Source organism: Ascidiella aspersa, chromosome 9 (assembly GCF_963924565.1).
Source record: "Ascidiella aspersa chromosome 9, kaAscAspe10.2, whole genome shotgun sequence".
In the NCBI taxonomy this organism is placed as follows: Eukaryota; Metazoa; Chordata; class Ascidiacea; order Phlebobranchia; family Ascidiidae; genus Ascidiella; species Ascidiella aspersa.
Genome location: NC_139455.1, coordinates 23,647,633 through 23,675,586, shown reverse-complemented (window position 1 = coordinate 23,675,586; position 27,954 = coordinate 23,647,633). Strand labels below are relative to the sequence as shown.

At 36.3% G+C, this 27,954-nt stretch overlaps 1 protein-coding gene across 1 annotated transcript; it reads right to left on the bottom strand.

The window, feature by feature from the left end:
- Positions 1 to 442: 442 nt before the first annotated feature.
- LOC146133717 (uncharacterized) lies at positions 443 to 27,954 on the bottom strand. Its single transcript, XM_083396596.1, has 23 exons — positions 27,800 to 27,954; positions 26,101 to 26,271; positions 24,253 to 24,313; positions 23,305 to 23,455; positions 20,807 to 20,928; positions 19,824 to 20,020; positions 17,662 to 17,747; positions 17,044 to 17,193; positions 14,742 to 14,837; positions 12,889 to 13,045; positions 11,994 to 12,061; positions 11,148 to 11,283; positions 10,029 to 10,260; positions 9,391 to 9,600; positions 8,743 to 8,882; positions 7,008 to 8,062; positions 5,931 to 6,082; positions 5,301 to 5,450; positions 4,886 to 4,960; positions 4,467 to 4,568; positions 4,142 to 4,241; positions 3,669 to 3,946; positions 443 to 2,118 (listed from the first exon to the last, which is right to left on the bottom strand). The coding sequence occupies exons 1-23, from the start codon at positions 27,823 to 27,825 to the stop codon at positions 2,005 to 2,007; spliced, it is 4,029 nt and encodes a 1,342-aa protein (XP_083252722.1). The 5' UTR covers positions 27,826 to 27,954; the 3' UTR covers positions 443 to 2,004.

The window sequence follows — 27,954 nt, the reverse complement described above, 5'->3', positions numbered from 1 at the left end:
TTTTTCAACATCGCAAATTAAATTCTGCTCTTCTTTTCGTAATGTATTAAAAAAACTAACTTTGTTTTGACGATTATAAACAATATTTGTGTATCCTGCGACTAGGCCCTTGGAGTCGTTCTGGATAACAAGAATGGCACAAATTGTGTAGCACACCGGATGCCTTCCGAAAGGCTTACTTAAATCAGTTAGCCTAATCAGGATTTAAGTGCAAGCAAGGCCAGGCTAGAAAAAAGTTAAAGGGTATTGTTTCAACGTTATGTGAAACTGGGTTAGTTATGTGGAGTTTGATTTTGTGTTTATTGTACTTTTAAACCAACAAAACTTTAAGCATGAGACAGCTATTATAGCTATACTTAAAATATCTTTAGTAATGTGTAAAGATAATAAATAGAAAAAGTCTTCGTAATGAACAAGAAACACAAGGGTTTGCGTATAATGACCGCTTGGTTTATTTGACTCATCACAAAAGTGGAAATTCGAGAACAGAGGAAAAGGGTGGGCTAAAAATTTTGTCGACATTAGCGTGAAAGACAAAAACGAAAGATCATTCTAAATAGAAGATTTCTCTAAGAAAAAGGAAAACTTTACAAAACCAAAATCACGAAATTTGTAAAAAGTGCTAGCCAGTATATTTGAAAAATAGGGCTATAGAGAATTTGGATAAATTTGTTTAGGAACGAAATTTGGGTTGAAAAATCCAAACTGAATTAAAAATTTTTTTTTTACTGCACTTCGGCAACTAAACTTTCTTTATTTTTTCGTTATTATTTCTTGTAAGCCGGAAATAATTGCGACCAAAGACGATTTCAAAGTAAAATCCTGTTGCTACAACACACTTTAAACAAGCTGGTCTCTACCGAAGATGCGCGAAACAGTTTGATAAACGAAAAACGACGTCTCCTATTTTACGTGCTCTATGATACAAAACGGCATGCTATAATTAGAAGGGGCTCTTGTGTGTATAATTACTGCTCCGAACCTCAAATCTCCAACCTTGACCATAATCAGGAAAACCGGCCTTCGCCTAAAAATCAACAAAGCTTAAAACCCAAAGAGAGGCAAGAACAGACGCTAGGTGGAGACGGGGAGTGTAAAAAGTTTAATTTAAGTTTTTCTTTGGATAGACGAAATAAGCTGGAGTTAACATTTAGGAAATTCTGGAAAAAAAAATTGTTTTTATAAAAGTGATGTTTCAGCAAACGGGGAAGTGTAAAAAGTTATTTTGAAACGTTTTACGATGTACTTCAAGAGGGGTTTTGATATTCATTCCACATCTTATAACAAACCGCCAACCATCATGCTCAGAACGTAAATAAATTTCGCCGGTGAAAAAAAAAATTGTTAATTCACTGTTAACGTCACTTCGCTTAACCAAGGGATAAAAAAGTACCACTACAAATCGCTATCATATCTACCCTCAGGGTCGCCGTCACCTTTGTCCTACTCGGGGTGAAAAGCCGCTCGGACCAAAGATAGCGTCGCAAATAACCAACAAACAGTAATAGCGATAATAGCAATAATGGTAAATAGCGTAAAGAAGAATCAAAAGAATCAAAGCGGCTGCTTTTACCGGGTATTCCCCAAAACCGTCACCACCACTGCTACTCTACCACGATTGTGACGTCACACGGTGTAGCGCGCGTCATACGCTTGCGAAACGGAGAGCGCGGGCTCGGAACAGTGGACGGACGAGCGTGGTGAAATCGCCGCCGCTTTCGGATATTTACAAGCCACTAGACGTCAGTAGAGAGCAGGCTACGCACACGCGCAAAAAAATACACACACACGCGCACGCACATCACACACACACACACTTTAAGGTCTTTGCCAGCATTTGTGGGGCTCGCAGGTCTGGGATGCTTGTGGGTGTTGTTTTAACTCTCCCTCTCTCTTTTGCCCTTTTGTTAGGTTTTGCTCCCTCTCACAGAAAATTGACTTCTTTTGTTTCACGGACGCGGCCCCGGGGATTTCCCGGGCGCGCCGGGCACCGGGTCGGGGGTGTCAGGGGGGCGAGCGGTCCCTGGCGCCGGTCAGGTTCTGCTGCTGCATGTTGATGAGCTTCTCGAGGGCCGAGGGACCCGACGGCATCATGGGAGTCGACCAGAAGGACTGCGACTGCAAGTGAACGCTTGATTTATTTGTGTGTCGTCGTTTTTAGTTGATTTACAGGGCTAGCGCAAAAATAGCTGCTCGAAATGTTTAAAGACTGCAAATGGACGCTTGGTTTATTTGTGTGTCATATTTTTTTAGTTAGTTTGACGAACTAGTGCAAAAAAGCTCAAAAATGTAAAAGGACTGCGACTGCAAATGGACGCCTAATTTATTGGCGTGTCGTCGTATTAGTTAGTTTGTAAAGTTGCTTGAAAATTAGGATTTGCGGCATATAGACGCCAAGCATTTTAAATCCAGAGGTTTTGCCAAGCATACAGTAAATTAAAGCCGGTAAAGAAAACGTTATGTGACGATAAAAAAACGTAGTGGCTGGTATGGCACTGTGAACACTGTTAAGATTAAATGGCTTTTAATCAACAGTTTGTGTTTTTTTAAACCCCAGTTAATGTGGTATAAGCTTTGGCAAAATGCAATTTAATTAATCAATATGTCCACTGTTAAGTTAACTGATGTCTCGTGTTGTTTAACCCTGTATTTAAAAGCAACTTAGGATAATTAGACAAGCCATTTTGTTTTTCGTTCGTAGTGTTAATTTATCGAAGGTAGGTAGTTGGTTCATAATGAAAAAAAAGTAATAAATAATGAAAAAAAAATAATAAACGTTTAAACACTGACAAAGCACATTGTTTTATACACATGTGCCTAGCTTTTTTCAGTAATACGTCTTACTAGAACTATAAGATTTATAAAGCATGATTTTTTTAAAACTCAAGAACGCAGGCTGAATCGAACCTGATTTTAACGTTAAAATGTCTTTAAAATGTGGCCAGCTTGGATTTAATCTTCCGAACCTAGATAAAGAAACCGCTGCGTTTACACAACAAAGACAATCATGACATCCTTATTGCCGTTATTCAGCCTAACCATACGTCTCACTAAAACCAAATTTCTAAGAAAACATATGTTAAATTCACGCTGTTTAAGCCAAAAAAAAATTGAAGATCTAAACAACGTTTCGGGCAATTAAAAGGCATATTCGCATAATCGGAACTGGTTTTCACGTTAAAATATTTTATAAATGGCAAGATTTACATTTTCAATCTGAATAAGTGACCAGCGCCGTTTAAAAAGACAATCATGCCATCCTCATTCCCGCTATTCAGCCTAACTACGTCTTACTAAAACTACAAGTTGCAAAACAAAATTATGTTATGTTAAAAATGAATAAAGAGGTATTCGAAACGTTCAAAATGATACTTCTGTTTGGGCTTTGATATTCTTATTACGCAAAACCTAAATTCACGCTGTTCAAACAACAAATACATCAATTCAACGTCGATCCAGGCATAATATATACTGAAAATAAGTTCTTCTGATATTTATTGCATTATGTCTGACGATAGTGTGCCTTAGTCAAATAAACACTAGAAGCACTTATTTTCAGTACAGGCCATTCTTATTACCGTTATTGAAACTAACTACATCTTACGTAAACCACAAGTTGCAAAAAAATTATGTAAATTCACGCTGTTCAAACAAAAAATACAACTCACGGTCGATCCGTCCTCATTAGAAGCTGGAGGTTGCTGCTGGATCCTCATCATTGGCTTCATCATCGCCTCCTGGATGTTGCGAGGTGGTTGCTGCTCCGAGGATCGGGTCGGAGCCTCCGGGAGTCCGGAAGAGCCAGAAGAAGTGGAGGATGGAAGTCCACCCCATGGGGAATACTGATGCGGGAGTTGCTGCTGCTGCTGGAGGAGACTGTGCTGTTGCTTGACAACGGGGCGCTCGCCTCCGATGATGCCGAGTCCGGAAAGGCCGAGACTGTCGCCTGGCAACAAGAGGTTTATTGGTTATTTGACGTCCGATGATAAACTTGAATTCAAGCAATAAAGCGTGTGAATCGTTAAATCGATCTAAAGTTAAAATTATTAAACGCAAAAAGGGGCATATCATATACATAACACATCATACACAGCAATTAAAAAGTAAGCAGATAAAATAATTTCTACAAAACGTCACTTACCACCGTTACTTCCGCGGGAAACCCCCCAAGTGTTTCCAGTGTCGGGAAACAACTTGTAAGAGTCTTTGTCGGCGTCCAACAAAAGCCCGGGCGGGGTCATCTGCCGTCAATATAAGTGGTTAACCAATATGCGAGGGCAAAACAGATATTGTAAAATGCTTTATCAATAAATAATTATCTGAATTGAGTTAAAAAATACAATTTTTTTTCGTCACGTTTTTAAATATATTTTTCATTGTTCAAACTTTGGCTTCTTGAAAAAAACGCGAATAACGCGTTATCTGTTATAGTCAAACCAAACGTAATGGAATACATTTTCTTGTACCTTGTCTCCAGGTTGTTGGGCCAGCAGTGACTTGAACTGAGATTCGCTCAACTTTGAAGCAATGTTCTCGCTCTCTTGGGTCTGAGCCTCATCAAATAGAGCCTAAAACACATATATATGTCTTTTTCAAAACAGAGCATGTCAGTGTAATTAATCCTGTTTGCAAAATACGATTTTCACTTCTGAAAAAACGTGTATTAAAGACTTGCATTTTGTACAATTTATGAACTTCAATAATCCCAATTACATGACTGACAAGCAGTAACTCAACTGCCAAGCGGGTTGTTGTACATTTTGAGGCCTAATGTCTTATACATAAAAGGTTACCATAGAAAAGTGAACGGAAAACTACTATTTAACCTTCAATAACGAACACAATTTCAAGATACACAAAGAGGTATCCGCAATAAACTTCTTACCTTCATTCTGTCTCGGTTCATTGCGTAGTTGTAAGCATCTGTCGGTTGAGTGGCAGGCGCTTGACTAAAAGGACGCTGTGAAAATAAAATATAAAATATTAGGCTTGCAAAGCACAAAGCATTTTCAATACTATCGTTGGAACAATAACGCGTGACAGTATCACATACTACTATTTCGTAGTATACTACTACTAGAGCTAAGTTTAATTAACCCACGGTATTTTAACGTTAAAAAAGTTTTGTGACGTCGACAATGTGAATTGTAATACTGGAACGTTCAAACAATGCAACGTGTATAAAGTGGCAAACTGTTTTGATTTCTTGGTCCAGTAATGTAAGCTTCTAATAATATAAGTCTCTTTTTTAACAACTAATGCCGTTACGTAACCTCAAAGCATGTTGACAAAAAACTCACAGCCTTTGTTCCCGAAGAAGGCGAGATGCCAAACATGGATGCCATGGTGCGGTTGATGTTATCACGAGCAAACAAGTTTTCGGGAAGTTGTTGTTGCTGTTGCTTGCTTTGTGCTTCGGCCAGGAACGAGTTAAGTCCGGTAGGAGTAAGCTTTAAGAATATTAAAAGTTGTCAGAACTGCACCAAGGTAGCTAGGAGATAAAGGTATTTGGTTGTCACTAACCACAAAAGCTAAAGGATTAACGCTCCGTCGCAGTAAATTACTCAATTGTCCAATAAATATACTTAATGGGTTACTTACATAACTAACCAAAAAAATCTCCAATTAAACTCTTTCATACAACGTAGTAGTATAAAATTAAATTCGGGCCCTTTGGAAAGTGCAGTGCCTATTTAATCTAAATCGTGCTGTACTGAAAAAAATATATTTATTTTATTAAATCGAACCAAGCGATAACAGTAAATCGAAAAAGAGTTAAATGAAGAGAAACACTTTTGTATATACTTTTCTTTTCTAACAATCGGTTGAAAAACTTTCTCTAAATTTTTGGTACTGAAACGGTCAAGCTGTCACCAATGGAAAACCATGCAAAGTAATATGTTTGAAGGGATATAAAATTATGTATTCACCGATTGGCTTGGCGATCCAGCAAATCCAGGAGGTTGTTGTCTTTGTCCTCCGATCAGGGATGTTGGTCTTCTTGTGGCATCCAGGGAAGACGAGGATGTGTCGTTAAACATGCTCTGGAATCCTCCCTGGTGGTTCATCATAGAACCAATCGCTGTGGAAAAAATAAATGTTGTTTTCAATGAAATTTTTTTAATAAAATAGTGATCGCTTGAACACGCGTGCCAAATGTGGCACGCGACCTAATAAAAAATGGCACGCAAGTCCCCCAAAAATACAGCCAATTGTCAAAAAAGCTAAATTTGTTATACAGCCAATTGTCATTGTCTTTACAATACAAAACAATCCCAGCAATTACGACAACAAACAATTACTTCTGATTTTATAACACTATGCTGTTTTTATTTTTTGTATTTAATATTAGAAAAAAAAATAGTTGCTAAACTTTGGCACGGGAAGAAGTTATAAGATAAAAATTGGCATGTCGGCATGTTTAAGTTGGACACCCTGGCTTAAAAGAGTAAAATTGTTTGATGTTTTTGAACTAGTAATTTGGAAACAATGAATGACAAATCGAAAAAATACACACCATGTAAAATAATGAATATGCTGTTGGTGCCAGGCATTTTTAAAATTGTACAATTGTTCTTCCGGCAAAATGTTATATAAAGTGCCAACGTTTCGACCACCTATTGGGGCAATCTTGATCAGGGGAATATAACAGTAGCCCTTCATGCTCCGACTATAGAAACTCAGAATGATAACAATTGCGTCAACTACATTATACAAGTGATGCTTTGATTTATTTCCCAGTTACATTAACTGAAGATAATACCATTTCGTATAATAACGTCTTTATTCAAGATGATGTCGATCTACTCGACTTTTTTAGCTTTGCAAGTTATTATCAAGCTACGTTACAGATCCGTGCATAGTGTACCCAAGTATATACCGTATGGTTGTTATATACTTCTTCATCCTACCTATACAGATGACCACTGTTGTAGTTTAAGGAAAATAAACTTAAAAAGTGTTATAAGGTATATACTAATCCCAATTTAACGAAGCACATCACTCACCCGAATAGTTGCCGATGCTGCCCGCTTGTGGCGAAGCGCTGTGATTCTGGATGTTGCCTAGCGACGCGGGAGTCGGCGATGAAGCGGAGGAGTTGTTGTTGCTCCCAGCTCCCTGGAGGTTGCCAGTGGAGGACGGACTGATGAAGGGATGGTAAAGATTCCTCGATCTTTCTCCAGGCATCTCGAAGGATCCGGCGAGGTCAGGAGGCGGATCCATCTTCTGTGGAGGAGGAATTGCGAGGTTTGGATGCTGAGCTCTCAGCTGCTGCATCTGGAAGTCCATCCTCTGACGCTCCAGGGCCAGGAGATTGCTGTTGTTGCCACGGTTACCGGAGGAGAAGTTGGACGAAGCGGAGTTGGAGGTGGAAGCTGGGAGGCGAAAATCCATCGCGGGGTCCAGGTCGGCCGAGTGTGCCATTTGAAGGCCGGGTATTCCCCGGGCGTAACGGCCCTGGAGGAACAGATTCTGCGCCAAGTTGCGCTGAGTGGGGCTCTGGTCTTGGGGGGACATCGACGCGAGGTTGGGGACATTTTGGGGGAGCATGAAACCGATATCACTGGGCCGGGGGAGGTTTTCGGAGGGCGATCCGGCCAACTGCGCCGGCGGGGCCGAAAAATTGTCGGCTCCGGGGGGGAGAAGGTGCGAATAGCGGGGGCCGGTGAACATTGGTTTAGGGAGCTCAGCGGGGTGAGGAGGGGTCGAAGCGAGGTGATGCTGCTGATGAAGGGGCGGTAGATGCTGAACTGGGATATGGGGCCGGGTGACCACATTTTGGGGGTGCGGGTATCCGAAGGGGGCGATGTTCCGGTGGGCGAATGGGGCAGTTAGGATGGGGTTCCCGGGTGGGGTCGGGTTCTGGTGGTAAATTGGACCCAGGTGGATGTTCCGATTGTAGGTTTGCTGGAGCAGCCGGGCGTTGGTCTCGGCGGCGTAGACCGTAGGCAGAACCACACCCATCGTGTCCATGAAGTTGGGCCCGACGGCGCCGGGTGAACCGGGCTCATCGTGGAGATGCTGGGTCGGCGACATGTGCACAGGGGGAGCGAAGGTGACCCTGGAATTTATCACGAAGAGTGTCAATTTTTTCACAAAAATCGTTGAAATACAAAATTTACTGAGCAGGCTTAACAAATTTGACTTTTTTAACATTCTGTCGTGTCTTTTATTGCTTTTTGTGGGTAGAGCACAGCTTTAAAGCAGCGCTTTGGGTCGCGAAGCATTTCTAAATGTTACAGTTTTTCTATTAGATCGGAAAATTATTGCAATATCATTGCGTAACATTTATGAAACAATGTAACAAATACGTAACAATCAGATGTGTGGTGTCGCATGAACTATTTCATTACGTACGCCAGTAGTAAAGATGCAGGTTTTATGTAACTTTATTCGTTGGCCATATCTTATTGTGGGTCGCATAATAAAACTTGCACGAAAAGTGGGTCGCGAACTGAAAAGGTTGGGAAGCACTGATTTAGATAAATAGATACATTTAGTCCGTCAACAGTGACATCTTTTCCTAAAGTCTTTAGGAAAAGTTTAGTACACTTCCGTTAGGTGAACACAACATAATGTCACTTCACACAAATGTTTATTGTTCAATCTAACATTCATTGTTTTTGGAAATGTTTGTAATACAAAGAAATCAAATTTACTTTTAAAATCATATTTTTTTAAAGCAATTTAACCTCTTTTAAAAAAAATTAGAAAAAATGGCGATTTTAAAGCACTTCTCACCTGTGAGCGGACCTTGGCTGTGTGCCAGTGTTGGGTGAAGTCCGATCACCCTGGGACGATTCGTTGCTGATTCCCCCTTCAGACCCACCCTCACCGTGGCTGTATGCATCTACGTAACCACTTTCTTCCTCTTTTATAACCTAAATAAAAAACATTGCATCATCTCATTTCTGTTGATTTATCTTGGCCAGGGGTTTCCTTTTGTTAAGTGGGCCTTGAAAAACAATTTTGGTCCATGTGAACCAGAGTTGGCTTCGAATTTTCAAAAATTTAGAGATGACGTCACAAATTGACGAAACAAAATGGTAGACTTGATAATAAATTGCAAAGCCAAAAAGTTCGAGTAGATCGACAGCATCTTGATTAAGACGTTTCGATACGAACTTGTATCACCTTCAGTTAGTGTGCTGAAGGTTAAATTCATATCGAAACGTCTTAATCGAGATGATGTCGATCCACTCGAACTTTTTGGCTTTGCAATTCATTATCAGGCTACATTACAGATCCATGCATAGTGATCCCAAATTGGTAGGCTGTTACAAAAAGCTGTTAAAAATAAATGCCAAACCCAGGCAAACCTATATGGGGTTAAAAATCTCCGAACTTTGCCCTTATTTCCTTAATAATATATCATAGTATATCACAGACCTTCAGTTTATTTTCTGGTTTGATCTGGACGGCAACATTTTGCATTCTAGGAGCTCGGTTGTTCTTGCGGTTCGAACCGTGATGTTCATCGGGGGCCTTAAGGACCCCACGGTTCCGAGGGTTCCGCCTGGGTGGAACACCCGGCTCCATCAGGCGCACTTCCTTTACCTTGCGTGTGCCCCCCTGTTTTGGGGGAGAAACTGCAATCTCCTGAAAAAAAAACAGAAAGTTATGATTCTGAATAGAAAGCTGTTGTCAGTTGAATTAGATTGATCTAATTAGGAATACGGTAAAACTATGTTTAAACATTATTTTGTGAGAAAAACTGGACATACTTGATGAAACAAACATATGTCTGAAACTGTGGTGTTTAAATCAAAGAAAGATACTTTTTTTTCAAAAAAAAAAAAATGCCAAGATCCGATTTTGACCAAATACAAAAACTAAGTTACGAAAGAGTTAACAGAAATCGTCTTTCTTACACTTATTTCTACATATTGCAGAAATACAAATACAAGTTTTTAAATACCAACTTAAACAATTGATACCGCAATGTGTTAATTATATTTTCTATTTTAAAGCGAAAAAAAAAGCGGGTCCTATCAACAAGTTACCCATCGAAGTTTCCAAACACTGACCGGTTCTTCCACAGCCACCTCGTGTTGTTCCTGATCATCTTCCTCTTCATTTGTCTCTTCCATCTCCTTCTGTTCCTCGACTCCGTTCACTTTTGCTCCTCCACCAGTTGATCCGGATGCGTGTTGAGGAGAGGGAGCGATGCTGCTTCCGAACACGGTACCGGCGTCCTCCTCTGCGATGCTGAGCAACTCCGAGTTGGACGAAGAAACGGCGAGACCGAGTCGGTACAACCTGGGAGAAGAAAAGGCGGAGGTGAGAAAGGAAGATTATTGACAGTATTAAGCAGGGCTGCGGAGTCAGACTCTGGACTCAAAGGAGTCGCTTTATTCTGCTTATTTCGGCTCGGGGCTCGGCGGAGTTGGTTTGTTTTGCTGGAGTCGACTCAAAACTTGAGTAAGACTACGTAAAACTACCAGAGTCGCGAGTCCGACGTGCACAGTAGTACCACATGTTAAAACTGATATTGCCGCAAATTGTAAATCGTAAAGGCTGAATAGCATATGGTGGATATTTTTCAACCATGTATCTTGAAAGAATAAATTATATGGCCCACTATGAGGGATTGCTGAAAAAACACCTTATTCGAGTTACGTAAAATGAGTGAAATATAGGCTGAAAAGTTGCAGCCTGACACAGTACTTGACAAAATCACACTTTTTTGGCCGGAGTGGGACTCCGACTCGGGTTTTTTTTTGCCTGAGTCGGACTCGGGAATTGGCCTCAGGTTACTTTTACCCTACTCGGCAGCCCTGGTATTAAGGAGGGCGTTTTTGTGTAATATGTTGCTTTCCTTTTCATTTATGCAAGGGTCTGGCATTGTGGTTTAAATTCGGCAATTACCTTAGAAGCTGTTTACAATTGGACTTGAATGAAATTTTAGAACTCCACCATCACAAAATTGGTGTTTATAAAATGTTATATACATTTGTTTAACCTTGTTAACAGAATAAAAATCAATGGGGTAAGGGAAAAGGAACATTTTAAACACTGATTCAAAACGAGTATAGAATCAATCAGTTAAATGGAAATGCTCAACTTGTGCATAACTTTATCAAACAATGAAAGCAGGCAAGGTTTACTTTGTGCCACCAACCTAGTAACAGCAAAACACAATTTACCTGAAAGATCTACAAGCATGTTCCATCTCTTCCAAGATGGCAGCATCGTCAATTCCAGCGGCAAAATCTAGTTTGGACAGGGGCTGTTTGAGGCCAACGAAGCCACGTAACTCTAGATCTTCAGGCAGAGGCTTGTCTGGACAAGAAATGCTCATTGGTCAAGTGATACCAGGGATTGTAAGCCCTTAATACGTAGGCTGGCATGTTGTAAACAAAGACCATTGGGGTTCGAACTAAGTCGAAAACTAGGGAATGTCTGGTTGTGGTTAAACCCAAGTTACTTTATAGCCAAATGTGGTTGTGTTTCAGTGTTATTATGACTTATGCACATGGCTTGACTCGACTTAAGAGCACTTAATACACTGTTTTCAAATGACTTGACTTTATTTAAGTCGTTTGGGAAAAATGACTTGACTTGGATTTCAATCATTGTGTCAAACTTAACTAATGTTGAAATTAGGAGTATTCGTTATGATTAATTTTTTTTTTTAAACTGGTTATATAATTCAATTTTTGCATGTAAAACAAGTTGCTTGCTATATATTGCGTTTTTGTATTTTGTTTGGGTTGAGACGTTGCTTATAAACGGACCAACATGTTATTTTTATATCAGTGTTTTGACGTAGTTGACTTGCTCTAATAATCACTTGGCTGGGACTTGACTTGGTCACTGATGACTTCGACTGGGGGACTTGAATTAATTTTGCAAAATACTTCACTGTGAGATTTTTTTCAAATGACTTGGCTGGGACCCATTTCAAAGTTACTTTTTAGAAAGCTGTTGTATTGTTTGTAGTATTGTTTGTTGTATCACAATGAAAGTGTCACCGAATAAGAGATACTCACTGTTGAGATCGTTAACCTTATCTTGATTTCCAAGCGCATTGAGTACCTTTGCCAGCCTTGGCCAGACTCTGAAAATGAAGCACGAATGTTTTAGTAAGAGAAACGCTATTGTAGAAATGTGTAGAAGACTATGACTGACATCTTAACTGTTATAAAGTAAGTCCTTAAAAAACACGACAAAGCTATATTTGTGAGAAAATTAGTTCAACTTCTTTCCTATCCTTTACTACAAACTACCTAGTTAAAAATGCGTTAGTAAAATATTCAATTATGAGATTGAAAACTCGAAGTTTGACACAAAAAAATATTGACTTAAATTGTTTTTTTGTATTGCGATAATTCAAAGTTTTAAGTTTTAAAAAACAAGAACCGTTAACCATTTATCTGATTTCTTAACTGGACAGTCATTTTAATACTGTTTAACTGGGAATAGAAAAACGTGACACTATGTTTTATAAGTTATCCATTTTCAATTTTGTAATGTGTATTAATGAAACTGACCAGGAAGTTATGGTTGATCGTTTTTGTAACAATGAGGAGCTGATGCATACTACGAAAACTATGAAAGTTGATTTTGTTGGAACCAGGGCTGCGAAGTCGGAGTATGACTCGGGACTACGTAAGACTACGTAAGACTACCCGTACAGAGTCCGACAGGGGCACTGCGCAGGCACAGTAGTAAACTTCAAAACTAATAATGCCATAAACTGTAAATTGTAAATGTGGAATAGTATATGGTGGAAAATTTTATGACACAACTCTGAGTGGTTTTCTGAATATCCACCTTATTTTAGTTACGTAAATGGGTGAAACCAAGGCTGTAGAGACTCTGGAGTCGGACTCCGGTTATTTTTAAGAGACACCGCAGCGTTGGTTGTGACATCACAACTATTACCTGGAGCTTGTTGTTATTTCCTTGCGGTTGAGCACTGCCGAGTTGGAAGTGAGCCAATCGAGGATGATCTTTACGGCCGGGAGAGCCGGATGTTCCAGATCAGAAGCGTCGTCGCTGTGGGCCGGAACGCAGGCCAGCAATCCACCAAGTAAATGCACTGGAGGATAAAGCAGTGAGTGTTTATTCCATACAAATTCTTTTATTATAATTTAATAATTCTAAAGCTCGGCGAGATAATTTTTGAAGAATATTGCTGTCTGATTAAACAACAGCGTTGTTAGACAATTTTATAAAAAAAACTTAACAAAACGGTATTAATGCCATGGTCAACACTAATAAAATTGTTTTTTATAATTTTTTTACAGCACTTTCCCAACATATCACTCAAGCAGAAGATGGAAAAATGTAAAGTATATTTTTAAGACTAAAAAACAAAATTAGTTTTAGAACGGCAATTTAAAATCCAATGTATCCGCCAAGCAAAACCACTGTAGGACAAATCAGTGAGAGTTTATTTCATACAAATTATTTCAATATAATTCTAAAGCTTAAATATGAGGCAAATTTTTAAGAATATTGCCTTTTTAGGTAAAAGTCATTTTCTTAAATTAATAATTAAGGTTTAGAACAACACTTTGTTTTCCCATGTATATAACATTAAAAGCATAATCATAACTGCATTTGTAGGTCTGCTGCTATTTATGTGTGTAACTCTACTTATGTTAATATTCATAGAGCGATTAAGTATAAAACAAAGCTTCAATTTCTTGCTAATAGACTAAGTAAAGTGAAGTTTAAAAACAGTCCTGCACATTTTAAGACAAACAAACAAGTTTAAGCTTAACCTGACAACTGACACCAGATATTGATTTTTTTTCATTGCATTTGGTTTGTAGACACTGTTAAAACCGCAAAAAAAATATTTCCATTCAGAGATAGTATGGTTTGAGTGAGGCAATGAAAAACTTCCTCTTGTCTGGTTTATTTAAAACTAGTGTCAAAAGTTGCTTTAAAAATCTGGCAATAAATGTTTTATCAAGATTTTAAAAACATTTAAGCTTTCCAACAGATAAATGCACTGACAATTCACTTAATGGTGTATATTTGGATTCAATTTATTTAAAACAGAGGTACACGTAAGTTTCTCTCATAAACACATAAATATCTCAATTGTTTGTATACCCTACAAAAGATAAGCAGCTTTAGCTGGAATATTATGACTATGTTTTAACTAAATTAACCTCATTCACTTGTTACTTATTTGCACCAATCGAAAAAAATTTGTAGGGAAAAATAATGTACCAGAAAAACACACTCTGCTCCATGAAAAAGCAAATACTAGCAAGGGTGACGCAAACTGTTTATATTTTCTGTAACTTGCCAGAAGCCCAAAAAGATTAGGAACATAGATTACTTGGTACTTACTTGCACCACTAAAACGATCTTCTAGCGAAAAAATAAGTCCCCCCAAAAAAATAAAAACTTAATGGAAAAGTACTTAGCAAAAATCCTAGTAACAGTGCCGCAAATTGTTTATTTTTCCTGTAACAGGCCACAAACCGAAAACGTTGGGAACCACTGAGTTATTTCATATTTCACTTAGTACTTATTTTCATCACTCAAAACGATTTTGTAGGAAAAAATTAGTACAAAAAAACATACTTTACAATGTAATTGAAAAGCGCTCAGCAAAAATTCTAGTAAGATTCCCTCAAACTGTTTATATCTCCTGTAACAGGCCAAAAGCCAAACAAAAAAAGTTGGGAATTATCGAGTTAATTCTTAACTTACTTGGTACTCATTTGCCTCAAAAACAGATTTTGTTGGAAAAACTTAGTTACCAAAAAACATACTTGTAAAAGTGAGCATCGCCTGCCAGGGAACACTGCTTTTCTCCTTTTCAGCTTCAGCGGTTGCAACATCACTGATTGTCAAGGGATTGCCGTCACCTGCAAATGACAAGTCAACACAAACAATCAGATTTGGAATTGATTGCAATTCTGGCTTCCAGTTCTCCTGGGAATTTTCACTCAGTCTGGAGTAATATGCCTATCAAGGAGCCAGGCAATTAAGGCTATTTCTCTTGTACAGTTCTAAATAATAATCAAAAACAGATTCTCTGGTAATTGTAGTTGTTAACCGAAAACAGCTCCTCTGGTAATTCTAATTGTTGACCAAAAACAGCTCCTATGGTAACCCAACTTTCTGTGTCATTCACCCTGAAGAAGACGATTTGAATAGTTTGCCCAAACGTTGGTAACAATAACAATTGCTGGAGGAGTTGTTTTTGTTTATTATTATTATGTCTGGTAGCAACAGTTTCTACAAATCTATAATGCTGCATATTAATGAACTTCGGAGGTTAAAGGTGATTGGGTCTTCTCTAAAACAGGTTTTAAACTGGAAACATGTGGCAAATATGCTGATTTCAATTGTTAATCAAGTAACAATATTATGTATTTTCAGTTTTTATTAAAATGTTTTAAAAGCATTACCTGATTCGCCAAAAAAATGATTTTTTTGTGCCGATAGGACTTTCAAAGGCCAGCTAAAACTGCAAAGCTCAAATCAGACAAATAACTATCGCAACGATGTGACATGAAATCACCTATTAAGTCAATCTGAAAGCTGGTTATCTCATATCTGTTTGTTGTTTGTTTGGTTGGCTAAATATTGCATATAAAATTTTCCACAATAACAAGATAAGTCCTACACATAAAATCACTGTCACCATGTAAGCGATATAGCACAATGTGTATTTCACACTCCCAATATTGTAATGGTTCACCATTTCTTATGTAAGGTTTTTAATTAGGTTTTAGACAAAAAAAAACACAGTTAGGTTTTAAACTAGAAGGTTGAAAAACAGGTTAAAAGTTTCAATGTACAATACAATAAACTAAAGCCGTTGGGACTTGGGGAGTGGGACTTGTATTAAAACATAAACACTAAATTTCCTTAGCCATTCTAATAACTAGTTTTTTAGTCTTAACTTCCTGGTACTTACCCTGCAAGTAATTTGTTACATTGTAAGTTCAATTAAATGTTAGTACATTGTATCGTATTGAGATACCAACAGAATGTTTAACCTTTTAATTTTAAACTGAATACAAATAAAAGCCACTTTATTATTTTATTTGTTAAAGAACAAATTGTTTGTTTCCTTGCCTTTTAAAGGAAGACACAAATGTTTCAGAAATTCGTCATGAAGTCCACATTATTACTGGCACAGATAAAAATAATTATAAATGACCAGGGTTATTGATAAATTTGCAGCTTTTTGTTTAAGAGTTGGCTTATGACCAAGAGGGGGATTTTTTCTTGTTGGTAAACTTGGTAAATTTGAGTCGAGCCAACATTGGAATTAATCTTGTGATCTTAATGACGTGAATAATAGGGAATGATTTACTTGAGGTGAGCTTGGGTAAAAGATGTGGCAAAAAGCTATCAGACCAAAGCATGGGAAATGTATCAATACTGTGATCCATTAGATTTTAGTAGAGAAAAAAAAAATCATAATTCAGACCTTGGGTATGGACAAAAAGGAAAGATTTCACAATGATAAGCTTAATTGTTATTGGCCTTAAATCTTAAAGAACAAGTTAATGTTACTTTTGCATCTCTGTTTCGTTTCATGATGTACAGACAAGCACCACAAATTGATACTAACAATGTGATAATGATGTCTGATGAATGAGGTACAAGTTTGGTGTTGACAGCTTAATTAAGAACATCACTTGTCTACCACTGTTCGGCAATAAGAAAGCTAGGTTGAAACACTCTTTAGGCAATAAACTTGTAGACTGCTAGCAAAGAGTTGTGTTTTTAATTACACTGTTAATAAAATATTTAGTTAAATCTTACACTATTGTTGAAGCCACAAAAGGCTACCACTGACTCGCGTCTTTCAAAACAAAAAATAATTTGCTTCACAAAGTCAAACAAAAATTAAAACAATCTTCTATTTTGATAACCCAAAGTACTATACAATATACATGACAATTCCCTGAAAACAAAATAAATCAGAGTGCAACTTCAAGCATGACATGACTAATCCAAACTTGTCACTGCTGTTAATTAAAATTGAATCATCGAAACCAGACAAAATATACACACAAAGTAAGTTCTGCGATCAAGCTTTAAACAGAAACTTACCGTCAACTCCATTCGGAGCAAGATGATAAAGCGAAAATAGGTTTAGGAAGCTGATGTGGGTGATCTGTTGCCTCGAAAGGGACCCGGCTCGTAAATGTGCTCGAATGTAAGCCGACAATCGCTCAACCATGCCGCTTAGTTCATCTTCATCTACAAAATTTACACATTTATATCACAATGCATATTTTAAAGCATCTGCTTCAGTAGAAATGGTAAATCAAATAAAAGTTCAGAAACATGTATATTTAAAACGGTTCAATGTATGCCAGGCCAGCTTATTCAACCAATTAAAAAAACAATATATCAAAATCATTAACAAGGTTAAATGAAAAATTGCTATTTTTAAACAACATACAATTTTCACGAAAAAAATTGAAAAAATTAGTTTAGATAAGCTTGGCGTGTTATTTTGGATTTTTGAAAGGTCTGTGATTAGTTTTGCAGCAATTAACCATTGTTTCTATTTTAGGTAGAAAAGTTTAATAAAACCCAAAAATATTTGGGCTTTACAATTTAAAGCAAACTTTACATTTATTGACACATTCTTTTGTACCAAACTGTTTCAGCAGGCTGACATTTTAAACTAGGTAAAAGAAGTGTAAAGAAATATTGACTTACGTTTCTTAAGATAAATGCATGCGTGAAATTTGAGGCAAAACTTTATCAGTTCACTTGTTGAGATCTTTGTGTGTCTTGGCTCATCTCTGTTAAATAAAACCACAAATCAACCAAAAAATTACATAAGACAGAAAATACAGATGTTGGACTTGGAATAAGCAGTAACAGCCATGATTAAGAACCTTTAAACCAGTGGTTCTCAACCGGGGGTCCGCAAAACGTTTTCAGGGGTCCACAAAAACTTATAAATACCATTATTAATTTAATTAATGCTAGGAAAGAACTAACGCTTGATAACATGCCTAACCACAATCTTGGTAAGTGATAAAATCACATTGTAACATGTTGTAAATCGCATCGAGTGTGACAGAACACTTCCATTGTGATGTAACAAAATAGATTGTGAAATGGAAGGTAGAATTAACAGTTCATATGTACTGGACTTTGGTTTATGCTATCATTGTCAAAGATGACGTCTAGCAGTGTCAAAAACACAGCCACGCATTTTAAGACTGGCTTCGGCGATTCAGCCGCAAAATCACTTAAACGTGTCATAAAATAGATTGGTGTTGTGTGTTTCTTTACTCAACACAAGTTGCACTAGACAGACATACTGATTTACTAAAGAGAATTAAACGCAGATATGACACCAGAAATATGTTAGGGGTCCGCAACCATTTGAAATCATCAAAAATGGGTCACCGGTACATAAAGGTTGAGAACCACTGCTTTAAACTCTTTGGGAAAGCAAAAAAGAAAATATTTACATTTTAAAACTGGACAGTTAGAGAAAGCACTGGTTTATCAAACAAAATGTGGCCTTGTCAATAAATATATACTTAGAGGGCAATGCTTGTGCTAATTGTTGGGAAAATAATCTATAAAAAAGTTTTACACTATCTTTGAAGTGAATCTTGAAATTCTTACATACATAACCGTAATTTTTTTACTATTTAATCTCAGTTATGTGTTGAAATATTTATACACATGTGCGTAATTCCTAAGTTCAGCTGATCTCAGTTGAAAGAAAATCACATAATCAATGCTCTTTGTAAGTCGAGGCAACTAAACCTCATCAGCGAATGTTCTAGTCCTATTTAGAGTAGTAACTCTGAATGTGTAAAGTAAATACATATCGAGATATAAAGTGACATTTAAATTATAGAAATCAGGATTATGCATAATCTTTTCAATGTATATATTACCACAAGAGTAACTTGAATAAAACAAAAACTGTAAAACAATTATGGATATGTAGAACAGGGGTGTGCAACCTTTTATAGCGACAAAACAAATATGGCTTGTAGATTAGATATTGGTTAAATACGTGTACCTAGGCCTTGAGGTAAACGAATATGTCTGTCATATCAATGAGTTCACCCGAACTGAAGTGCTAGCACACTAAGCTTATTTTCCAGATGTTCGTCAGTTAGTTGTGTGGTAATTGAACAAGACTCAGCCAAGTTGATTAAACAAATGCTATTCTTACAGCCACAAGAATTGTCAGTCATATGCTGAAGCAATAACAAAGTGAGCGTCAACATATCAAATAAAATTAGTGCTCTTATTTCCATAGATTTGCAGAAGAGAACCTAAAACATTAACTTGCGATAACCACACTTTATTTAGGCAATATAACTACTCCTCAGGAGAATTGATGTCGGTGGCATTAACTAAACATGTGACACATAGTTTTTTTCTGTGGATGGTATATGACCCAGGGTGCATACCCCAGATGCAGAGTAGAAGTGCCAAAAAGGGATCGCGCGATTAAAAAATTAAGTGTACCCTGGCTATAATGCCGTTCACATGACAAGGGAATTTTAAATGCTTTTTAGACAGATTAAGTAACAAATATGAACAAATTAAAGTAGGGACTAATGTGTATGTGTTGCTAGTGAGATATACAGCAATAATTGGAGTGGTAGTGCAATGACAGCCTAGCTGTTATGCTTTTTTAATATTATCATTCATGCAAAGCCTGAATCAAGAACCCAATTCTAAACTACTTTCGGAAATGGCAAATTCTATTTAGGATCTATCCAGACTTAGTGGGTAATGAAAAAAGAGCAACTTCTGAAGGCCTAGATCTCAATTGGATAAAAATGTGAATGAATGTTTTTAGGCACAAACATTTACAATTAAAAATACTTCACACTCACCCGGCCATGATTTTAGTAAGCTGGCGTCGAAGATTGGTGTCAGAACCGGGAAAGGGATATTTAACAGCGAGGCTGCGGCAATAGTAGAAAGCAGTGCTCAAAACGTCTCCACTTGCAGCAGCAAGTATCGCAAGCTGATTGTACGGTTGTCCGTTGCTGGGAACCAACTGGGCGGCGTGTCGGTAGTAAGACTCGGCCTACAAATGCAAAGAAAACTTAATTAGGGTGTTGCTTTGTTGGCAAAAGTTTTTACATGGACTTTTTTCTATGTCAAACAGTGTGTTTAATAAAAAATAAACCAAAAATATTAGTTTAAACAAACATGGGGTTGGCCATGTATTTAAAAACTGAAAACCTTTAAATTAGGGACGGGAGACCTACGGCCCGTGTGCCTGATCCGGCCTGCCAATGAAATCATCTGCCTTGTGACCCGTTTTACAAAAAAAAAAACAAAAAAAAAACGCAAACTTTTTGTGCTTGGCGCAAATCTTGTTCAGTCAAGCATGTAGTTAAATCCTTTTTAATTGCAAAATAACAGTCGTTGCGGTTATAATGAGATGGTGAAGTCTATACAGAATAAATTTTAACAGGCCGCAGGGACCGTTCTGAGTTTGGTTTTGGCACGCCACTAGAAAAATGTTGGCTACTCCTGCTTTAAATGCATAACACTTAATCAAGGGCTAAACTGAGGCTAATTACCATCACATTATTTTATTACATATTACTCTGAGCAACACAAAACAGCATTTTTAGTCTGAAAATTTAAATCGAAGATTGGAGAAATATTTAGTGGAGAAATACAAAAATTGACAATAATTGCCTTAACATAGCATAAAACAAATACCCAGTTTATTTGATATCATTCTCATTGAGAAATACTGTGGTTAGCACACAAATTCGCCAAAGCTAATGCAGATAAACAGTTACTCTTTTCTTTAAGTGGTAATTTTTGATCTGTTACAAAGTTTGGATAAACTACTAACCTGTCCATTTTGGTTCCTGTATCTTGCAATATCTCCCAGATGGACGAGACAGTGTTGGCACATGTACTGGCATGACGGCCTTTCTGGCTGCGTGATGGAACTTTGTTTTATGGAACTTGAATCTGAAAAAAGGTTGTAAAATTTAAGCGGATGTTTTTATGCTGCAGATGAAGAAACAACAGTAAGGAAGTTGTTTAATTATATCACTTTCCACAATGGATGGTTAGGAACACTTGGCTAATGGGTATGAGTTTGGTTTGATATGCGATTGGGGATATATGGAAGTTCCATGGATTCATGGTAATAATCTCTTGTAGCGCTGTTTCTTTTCTCATAATATTGTTACTCTGATTAAGGGACACCTGTCTACACTATAGTGAGAAGGAATTCCCACTGTTTTATTAAAGCTGCCTAACTTTGAACAGAATAACCACAGGACTTTAGATCAGGACAACATGCATGTATTTATTCAGTTTACTAGCTTTTAAAGCACTATAAACAAAATTTCAAAAATAAAAGGCTGGTAAAAAAACTAATTCCAGCTGTATTATAGAAATCAAGAATACTTCTACTGAAAACAACCTTTATGGACAGATTCCAAATTTTTTTAGATGCATTTACCTCTTACAGAGTTTATACTGAGTTGTTATATGTGACTTCTGCCAACTGTGGGTGAGATAACATTGGTCTCTTTACAACTAGTCGGCCTTTTTTGCACCACTTTTTACCCTGCTTGTACGCATTTTTATCAACTAAAAATGGGTATAGCTCTATTGAAATTAGCCTTGCATAGTTACAAAGACACAATAACAAACGTTAAAAGTTTGATGTAAATATTTAGGTGAGTGTATTAAGAAAAATCAAGTTAAATGCAAACTGGCCTTCTTCAAATCAGGAAAACAAACAAAACCAGTTGTACTGACAAGGCAAGAGGAGACCAACTGTTGTGAAACATAAATGTATAAAAATTCTCAATCAAAACAAAGCATGTGTGATAATATCAGGTCAGATTTGATGTGCGATGCCAAGTGATGCTATTGCTACTCTTGCAATACTAGGGTGATTTTGGTGCCAATCTGATATGAAATTAATATAGGAAATTCAGCCATGACTTGCTACCTAACACAGCGACTCCACCTTGAAAGGTAAATTTATCAATAAACAAAAGGTTAACAACTGGAGGTAGCTAAACTTCTAAACGCTAAAGCACATTTTTGCTTCAAGACTATCTATTTTGCTTGTTTGACCATAATAAAGACTTCATTTTGTATCGCTTTAGACCAGCAGTTCCCAAACTTTTATAAACATTTTGCCTGGTGGACCCTTTGCAATTATTTTGATATTCGCATAAAATTCAAGGGTCAGTTGACCCATGTTTCTTAAAGTACACTGGTGCAGTCACGATTCTTTCTAAAGTAACTTTCTAACTAATGCGAACGATTCACTGATAGCAGGTAGTTCAGCCTAATAGATGCTTTATGATGTCACAAGAGACATGAACAAACACGCACTATATTATTGAATAATAAAGCATAAGTAAAGACTAAAAATGTTTTAAAAATAGTCTAATTCTAATGTTTAAAACATTTCGCTAACGACTAATGTTTAAAAAATTTAAGACTAACTCTCCTTGCGGACCCTCTAAAACTTTGGTACGGACCCCAGTTTGGGAACCGCTTCTTTAGACTGTGATACTTTTTGTCCAAACTAGCATGTATTGGTATCGAAGGTGTCGGGCATTCTTCTTAAAACCTAGGCAAACGCCTTTTCCATAACATACACTACTTTACTCTGAACCAGATCACCCACTTTTGTGAATGCTTGTATATGAAATACAACTGCCAATATGTGCTATCTACAGGTGTTGACATTAGATACAAAGCACTTAAGTATAAACATTGCGCTCATTTATCGACAACTAATCCTGGCAAATTATCCAATTAACTCATCCTTGTTTGAGTTGCTACTATAGACTTTACATAACAGCAGAAACACTTTTGTATATAAGGAATCGCCCGCATTTAGACTGTTTAGTGTTTAGTTGAAACTGGTATAAAAGAACAATAATGATTACTTCAATTTTTCAGAAAACAATATTTTTAGGCATCATCAGGCTACGTACAAAAAAAATATACATGTATAAAATTACAAAATGTAACTTGTAAAATATATAGAAAGCTGCCTATAGTTTTGGTACAGAAACTGCTAATGCCTTTTCAGTCGGGAAAAATATACATCGTTGTAAAACTTAAAGGAATGATTTTATGCTTGTATACTCATTCAAATCCATAAGATATTGAAAAAATAAGTACATGACAATTATATGCTAACTGCTTAGGGAGCACAATGGTACGAGGTTATAGTAACAATACAAAGCCCATACTAAGTCAATATCATTTTGAACATTTTCGAATAAAAAAAAATTGTTGTTCCTAGTTCTCACTAAAGCCAAATAATTAGTTTTTAAGTTCGCAGGTATGACGACGACGTATTATTACCTTTAAGGAAAACCAGTTTTGACGATTTAACTCGGCAGGAAATATTGATTTGGAAGGTGCTGCAAAGATCGTCAAGCAAGTGAGCGTAAAATCCGCTGGCCGCATCCAGAAATGCAGTTAACTGACTCTGGGCTTCCACACGAAAATTATTCTGCAATAAAAAAAATTGAAAGTTGTAAAATTCCTGCACAATAGAAGTTTACAACAGTTTGCTGTCTCTCATTCAATATGAATGACTTTTTGATTACAAAAAAATTTAAGTCTTGTTTCTAGGCATGTGATACACTGTAGATTCCTCATGAAGTTGGCATCTAATTGTAAATTCATTAACATTAAATTAGTTTTTTTTTTTAAATGAAAATAAATACTGTTTAACTGTTATAGTTTTACACAGAAACCAAAAAGTTGAAGGGTTTAATAGTAATTTATTTAAAAATACATAATAATTAATAAACAAAGCATTGCAAAAGTCGCACAATACCCTCTGACAGAAATTTGGTTGTTGCAATAAAAAATTATATTGTTCCCAAAAAAATAAACATTTTAACCTTTAAATACATATCTCAGTGGGAATCAATTAACCAAGACAAATATTTGTGATCAAAAATCATTTAAACACCTGTTTAGACTATTTACAAATTCAACTCATTTAAACGATAAGGTCATTGAAACAGCGTGGTTGTTATATCTGTGAATCGATGGTGACAAAGGCGTTTTAACAAGCAAATTTATTTTAATAACTTGTTTAGAGCCTTATAGGTCACTGCTTGCCACAAAAAGGCAGGGTATTTGCATACAAAAAGTGATAGTTATGTTGCACAACTCCCCAATGAACTTGTGGTAAATAACACAATCGATAATAGTGGAACAAATTTGCTATTTCTGGAAGTTAGCACCAAACATTTGCCATTAAACCAAATTCTTTAAACTTTGCAGCAAACATCTCACCAGTTTGTCCTTAACTTGTTGTTGCAGAGCGGTGATGTGATTTTTGAACACAAAATTCCATCTGAAGAAAGAAAGACAGTTTACAACCAAACTAACAAATATTTTCATATTTTTGCAAAACCCTTAGTTCTGATATATTACATTTTTTGAAAACATATAAATATATTTTTTTGTAAACCTACATCATCATGGTGACAACATCAATAACTTTCTTAACAAATTAAGACCAAACACCAACTTTGGCCGGGAAAAATAGTTCCATGTTTAAGCAAGACTTTCAGCCACAGCAATACACGTTTTCTGTGTTTTTAATTTATTTTCACAACAAAAACTTTTGAACCGGAAATCTAATATACACAGAAAAGATAAGAACTATAAATAGTGATTTTAAACAAATTTCATGAAAGATCTGTGTTATCAAAGTGTGTTCCACAAATAGTTTGTTTTAGTTAAATGAGAGAGTAGATTTTTATCCTTAGTCTAGAGTGGTGTGCAAGAAACATTTTTTCTCTCAGAATTTAGAATCAGTTTATATTTAAGACGTAATAAGAATATCAAAGCCATCATTTTGAACTTTATTTTCAAAAATGAACGTTGAAAATGATACCTACTTGTGTATGGGCTTTGATATTCTTATTACGTCTTACTACAACCTCCAACCATTATGCTCCAAAGTTTATATGTAGTTTTTGTAAACATGGCCTTGTGACAAAATGAAATCACTTTCAGTTTATTTCTGTAACATATTTGTGTAGTAAAAAAATTCCACATAGATAACAGGCTTTTGCATCCCCTGAACAGTAATTATAGAAATTGAACAACTTGTTTTAATTCGTTTATTAAAAGCTAAACAAAATGTATTATATCTATATTCAGGAACCAAGGCTTGTTGTTTAAACATGCATAAATCAGTTTGTCATGAATATAAATGTCTGTGAAAGGACTTGTTAGGGATCTGCAAGTGAAGGTTGCTAATTTTTCCACTAAACAATAAACATAACTGTCAAAAACAGCTGTTTCCCACCAAACACAAATTTCACACATCTGGCACAAACAAATTTTAAGTTTTAACAGTGAAGTCATAAAGCCATCGTTGGCACCAGAAATGTGCGAAACCTGGTATTTAATTATGACAGTTATACACAATATTTCAGGCAAAACGTACTGCAATACAATCTGATACGAAAAGCTGTCATTACTTGGGTCACAAAAGCAAAATTGATCAAATTGATTGGAAAGATGGCGATAATTTTAATGATATTGAACTGAAACCAGCTTAAGTGTCAGGACGCTTAATATGTCTCCGATTTTTTTATGTAATTTTTGCTTGGAAATTTAGCAATTGTTGGATTGCAAAACATGGCTCTAATCCACATCAAAGTTGTGTTTTAGATTGCCACTGAAACCACCCTAGCATAGGAAGTATTAATGTTATTGCTGGGTATGGACCATCGGCTCTAATATGATACAAGACCTTCCAAATTAGTAGTAACAACTTCTTAAAAGCACAGCATAAACAACATTGGCTTGTTTGATACAAACTTTTTGTCTAAAGCTTTAACTTTAAAGAGTTTTTTCACAAAAGCACTTGGTCATAGGTAATAAAAAGCATTGAACGTCACCAACTTGAATTTTTGGAAGCCTAATGTTAAATTTTTGATATAAGATTTTCTCAAATTAAAATTCGCTTAATTTTGCTACAAAATGTAAACAACAGAAAAAAATAAAAGTATACCTTTGCCCGTAACCTAATAATTTACATTGTAAGTGGTATACTTGTTGTCTGGCTTAAATCACTGACACTAACTTTCAAAACACAGCACCAAAAAACATCAAAATTAAACTCACAGGTCTTGTTCGATCTTCTTGTCCAGAGCATATTCCAGGTTGGTGATGAGAAGTTGCCGGTAAACGTCCTGCAGCGAGGTTCGGCTTGAAATCCACTCGCCCGTTCCTGACCCATCGCTGCTCAACCCATTGCGCCCGTTGCTTAGTTCTTTTTTTAAGTTTTCTGCTTGTCTGTAAAAAAAAATAGGTGCAGGTTATTTTTAAGATTTTGTTCTGGTGATCGCCAAGAAATTTTACAGCAACAACCTGCTTACTAAGACTCATTCTTTTTTGAATGGAGTTACCAGTATGGCAGAATACTGGCGATTTTTTTAAAAGAATCCACTTACAAAAAACTTGTCATTGTTTCCATGCATATTTAATATAATATAAGTATGAATAAGAAGGAACACTCTGCACTACAGTTGGCGGGAATTGATTTTGTTGTGTCATTCTGAAAAAACTAACTGAACCACAATGTTTAGTCGAGGAAAAGGCAGCGCTAGGCAGAAAGATGTTCATTATCTTATAAAGAACTCAAATTCAACCATAGAATTGTTGTGTGTTTGTAGTTTTACATTAACAAAAGTGCTTAAGGACTTCTAGAATGATTTAAAAGCCTGGTAGTTAAAGAAGGGCATTTCATGAAAGAATGGAGAAATTTTAGACAATTTCAGACGCTCAAAAGACTTCAATGTGAATTTGCACAGCGGGGTAACCTGCTATTAAATAGGGGCTTGCAAGCAACCACAGGCAAATCTAGGCTTTTGTTTAGGAAAGATTTAAAGACAACATAACAAACTTTAGTCATAACTTGATCTCACAAACAAGCTTTCAAAACCTCCTGTACCTGTTTAACCTTGTGAACTTATAATGATCTTACAGCCGTGTTATTGCAAGGACGCGCTTACAGTACCTTAACTAAATAACTTTACAGTACCTTAATACAGTAGCTTAACTAGATAGAAAAGCTGCATTTTAGAAAGAGTCTAAATTTGCCTGCGCTAGCCTACAATCATTATAGAAATTTGGTATAACAAAAGTTTGGGATGACTTTGTGGGGATCAGGTTTAACTTGAAAAACAAAGTTTTTTGAATCTAGGGTAGTTACTAGTTATGCTATCAATGCCCAGGTAATATACACATAAGCAACATAACATTTATATAGTTTAAGTTGACAGAATTTCACTCTGCGTACTGCTTTTAGGGTGAAATAATTGTATTAAAACATGCAAAACCTTACAGAATAATTAAAGAACACAGAACTAAAATTTGATGCTTTGTTGCTTAGATTAACATTTTAGTTGGTTTCCAAAGCAAAAAAATAATGACATTTATATAAACCCAGATAGCCTTATTTTTCTAATTCTACAATATAGGTAGAACTGTTTAGGAACAAATTGTATTTTAATGTAAAAAAGCTTTCACACAATATGGTTTCATCAGTTCAAAGTAAAATGCATTCTTATTCTTACTTTCACAAAAAAAAAATTGATGTCAGTTTAGCATGTTAAAATATAAGTCCGGTTTTATTCAAAGAAATTATTTCAGCATTTATACCTCATTTGGTTAATTACACTAAGATCCAACAAACAGAAATGCGAAAGTTTATCACCTAAAGTTTTACAACAAAAAGTCAGGATTCAAACCCGTAAAGTCAGTTAATGAGGTAAAGAGCATTAATATTTTATGCTTGCACGGAATTCAATTCTATACTTACTCTAACAGTTGACTACAGTTATTCATTATCAGAAGAATTCTTTTTGTGGAACTGTCTCTTCATTGCTTGAAGTCATAGGAAAACGACAAGACACTTTCAAACAGAAATGTTATCTTCCACACTTGTTCTGTCACAGGTTATCAAATCGCCTGTGG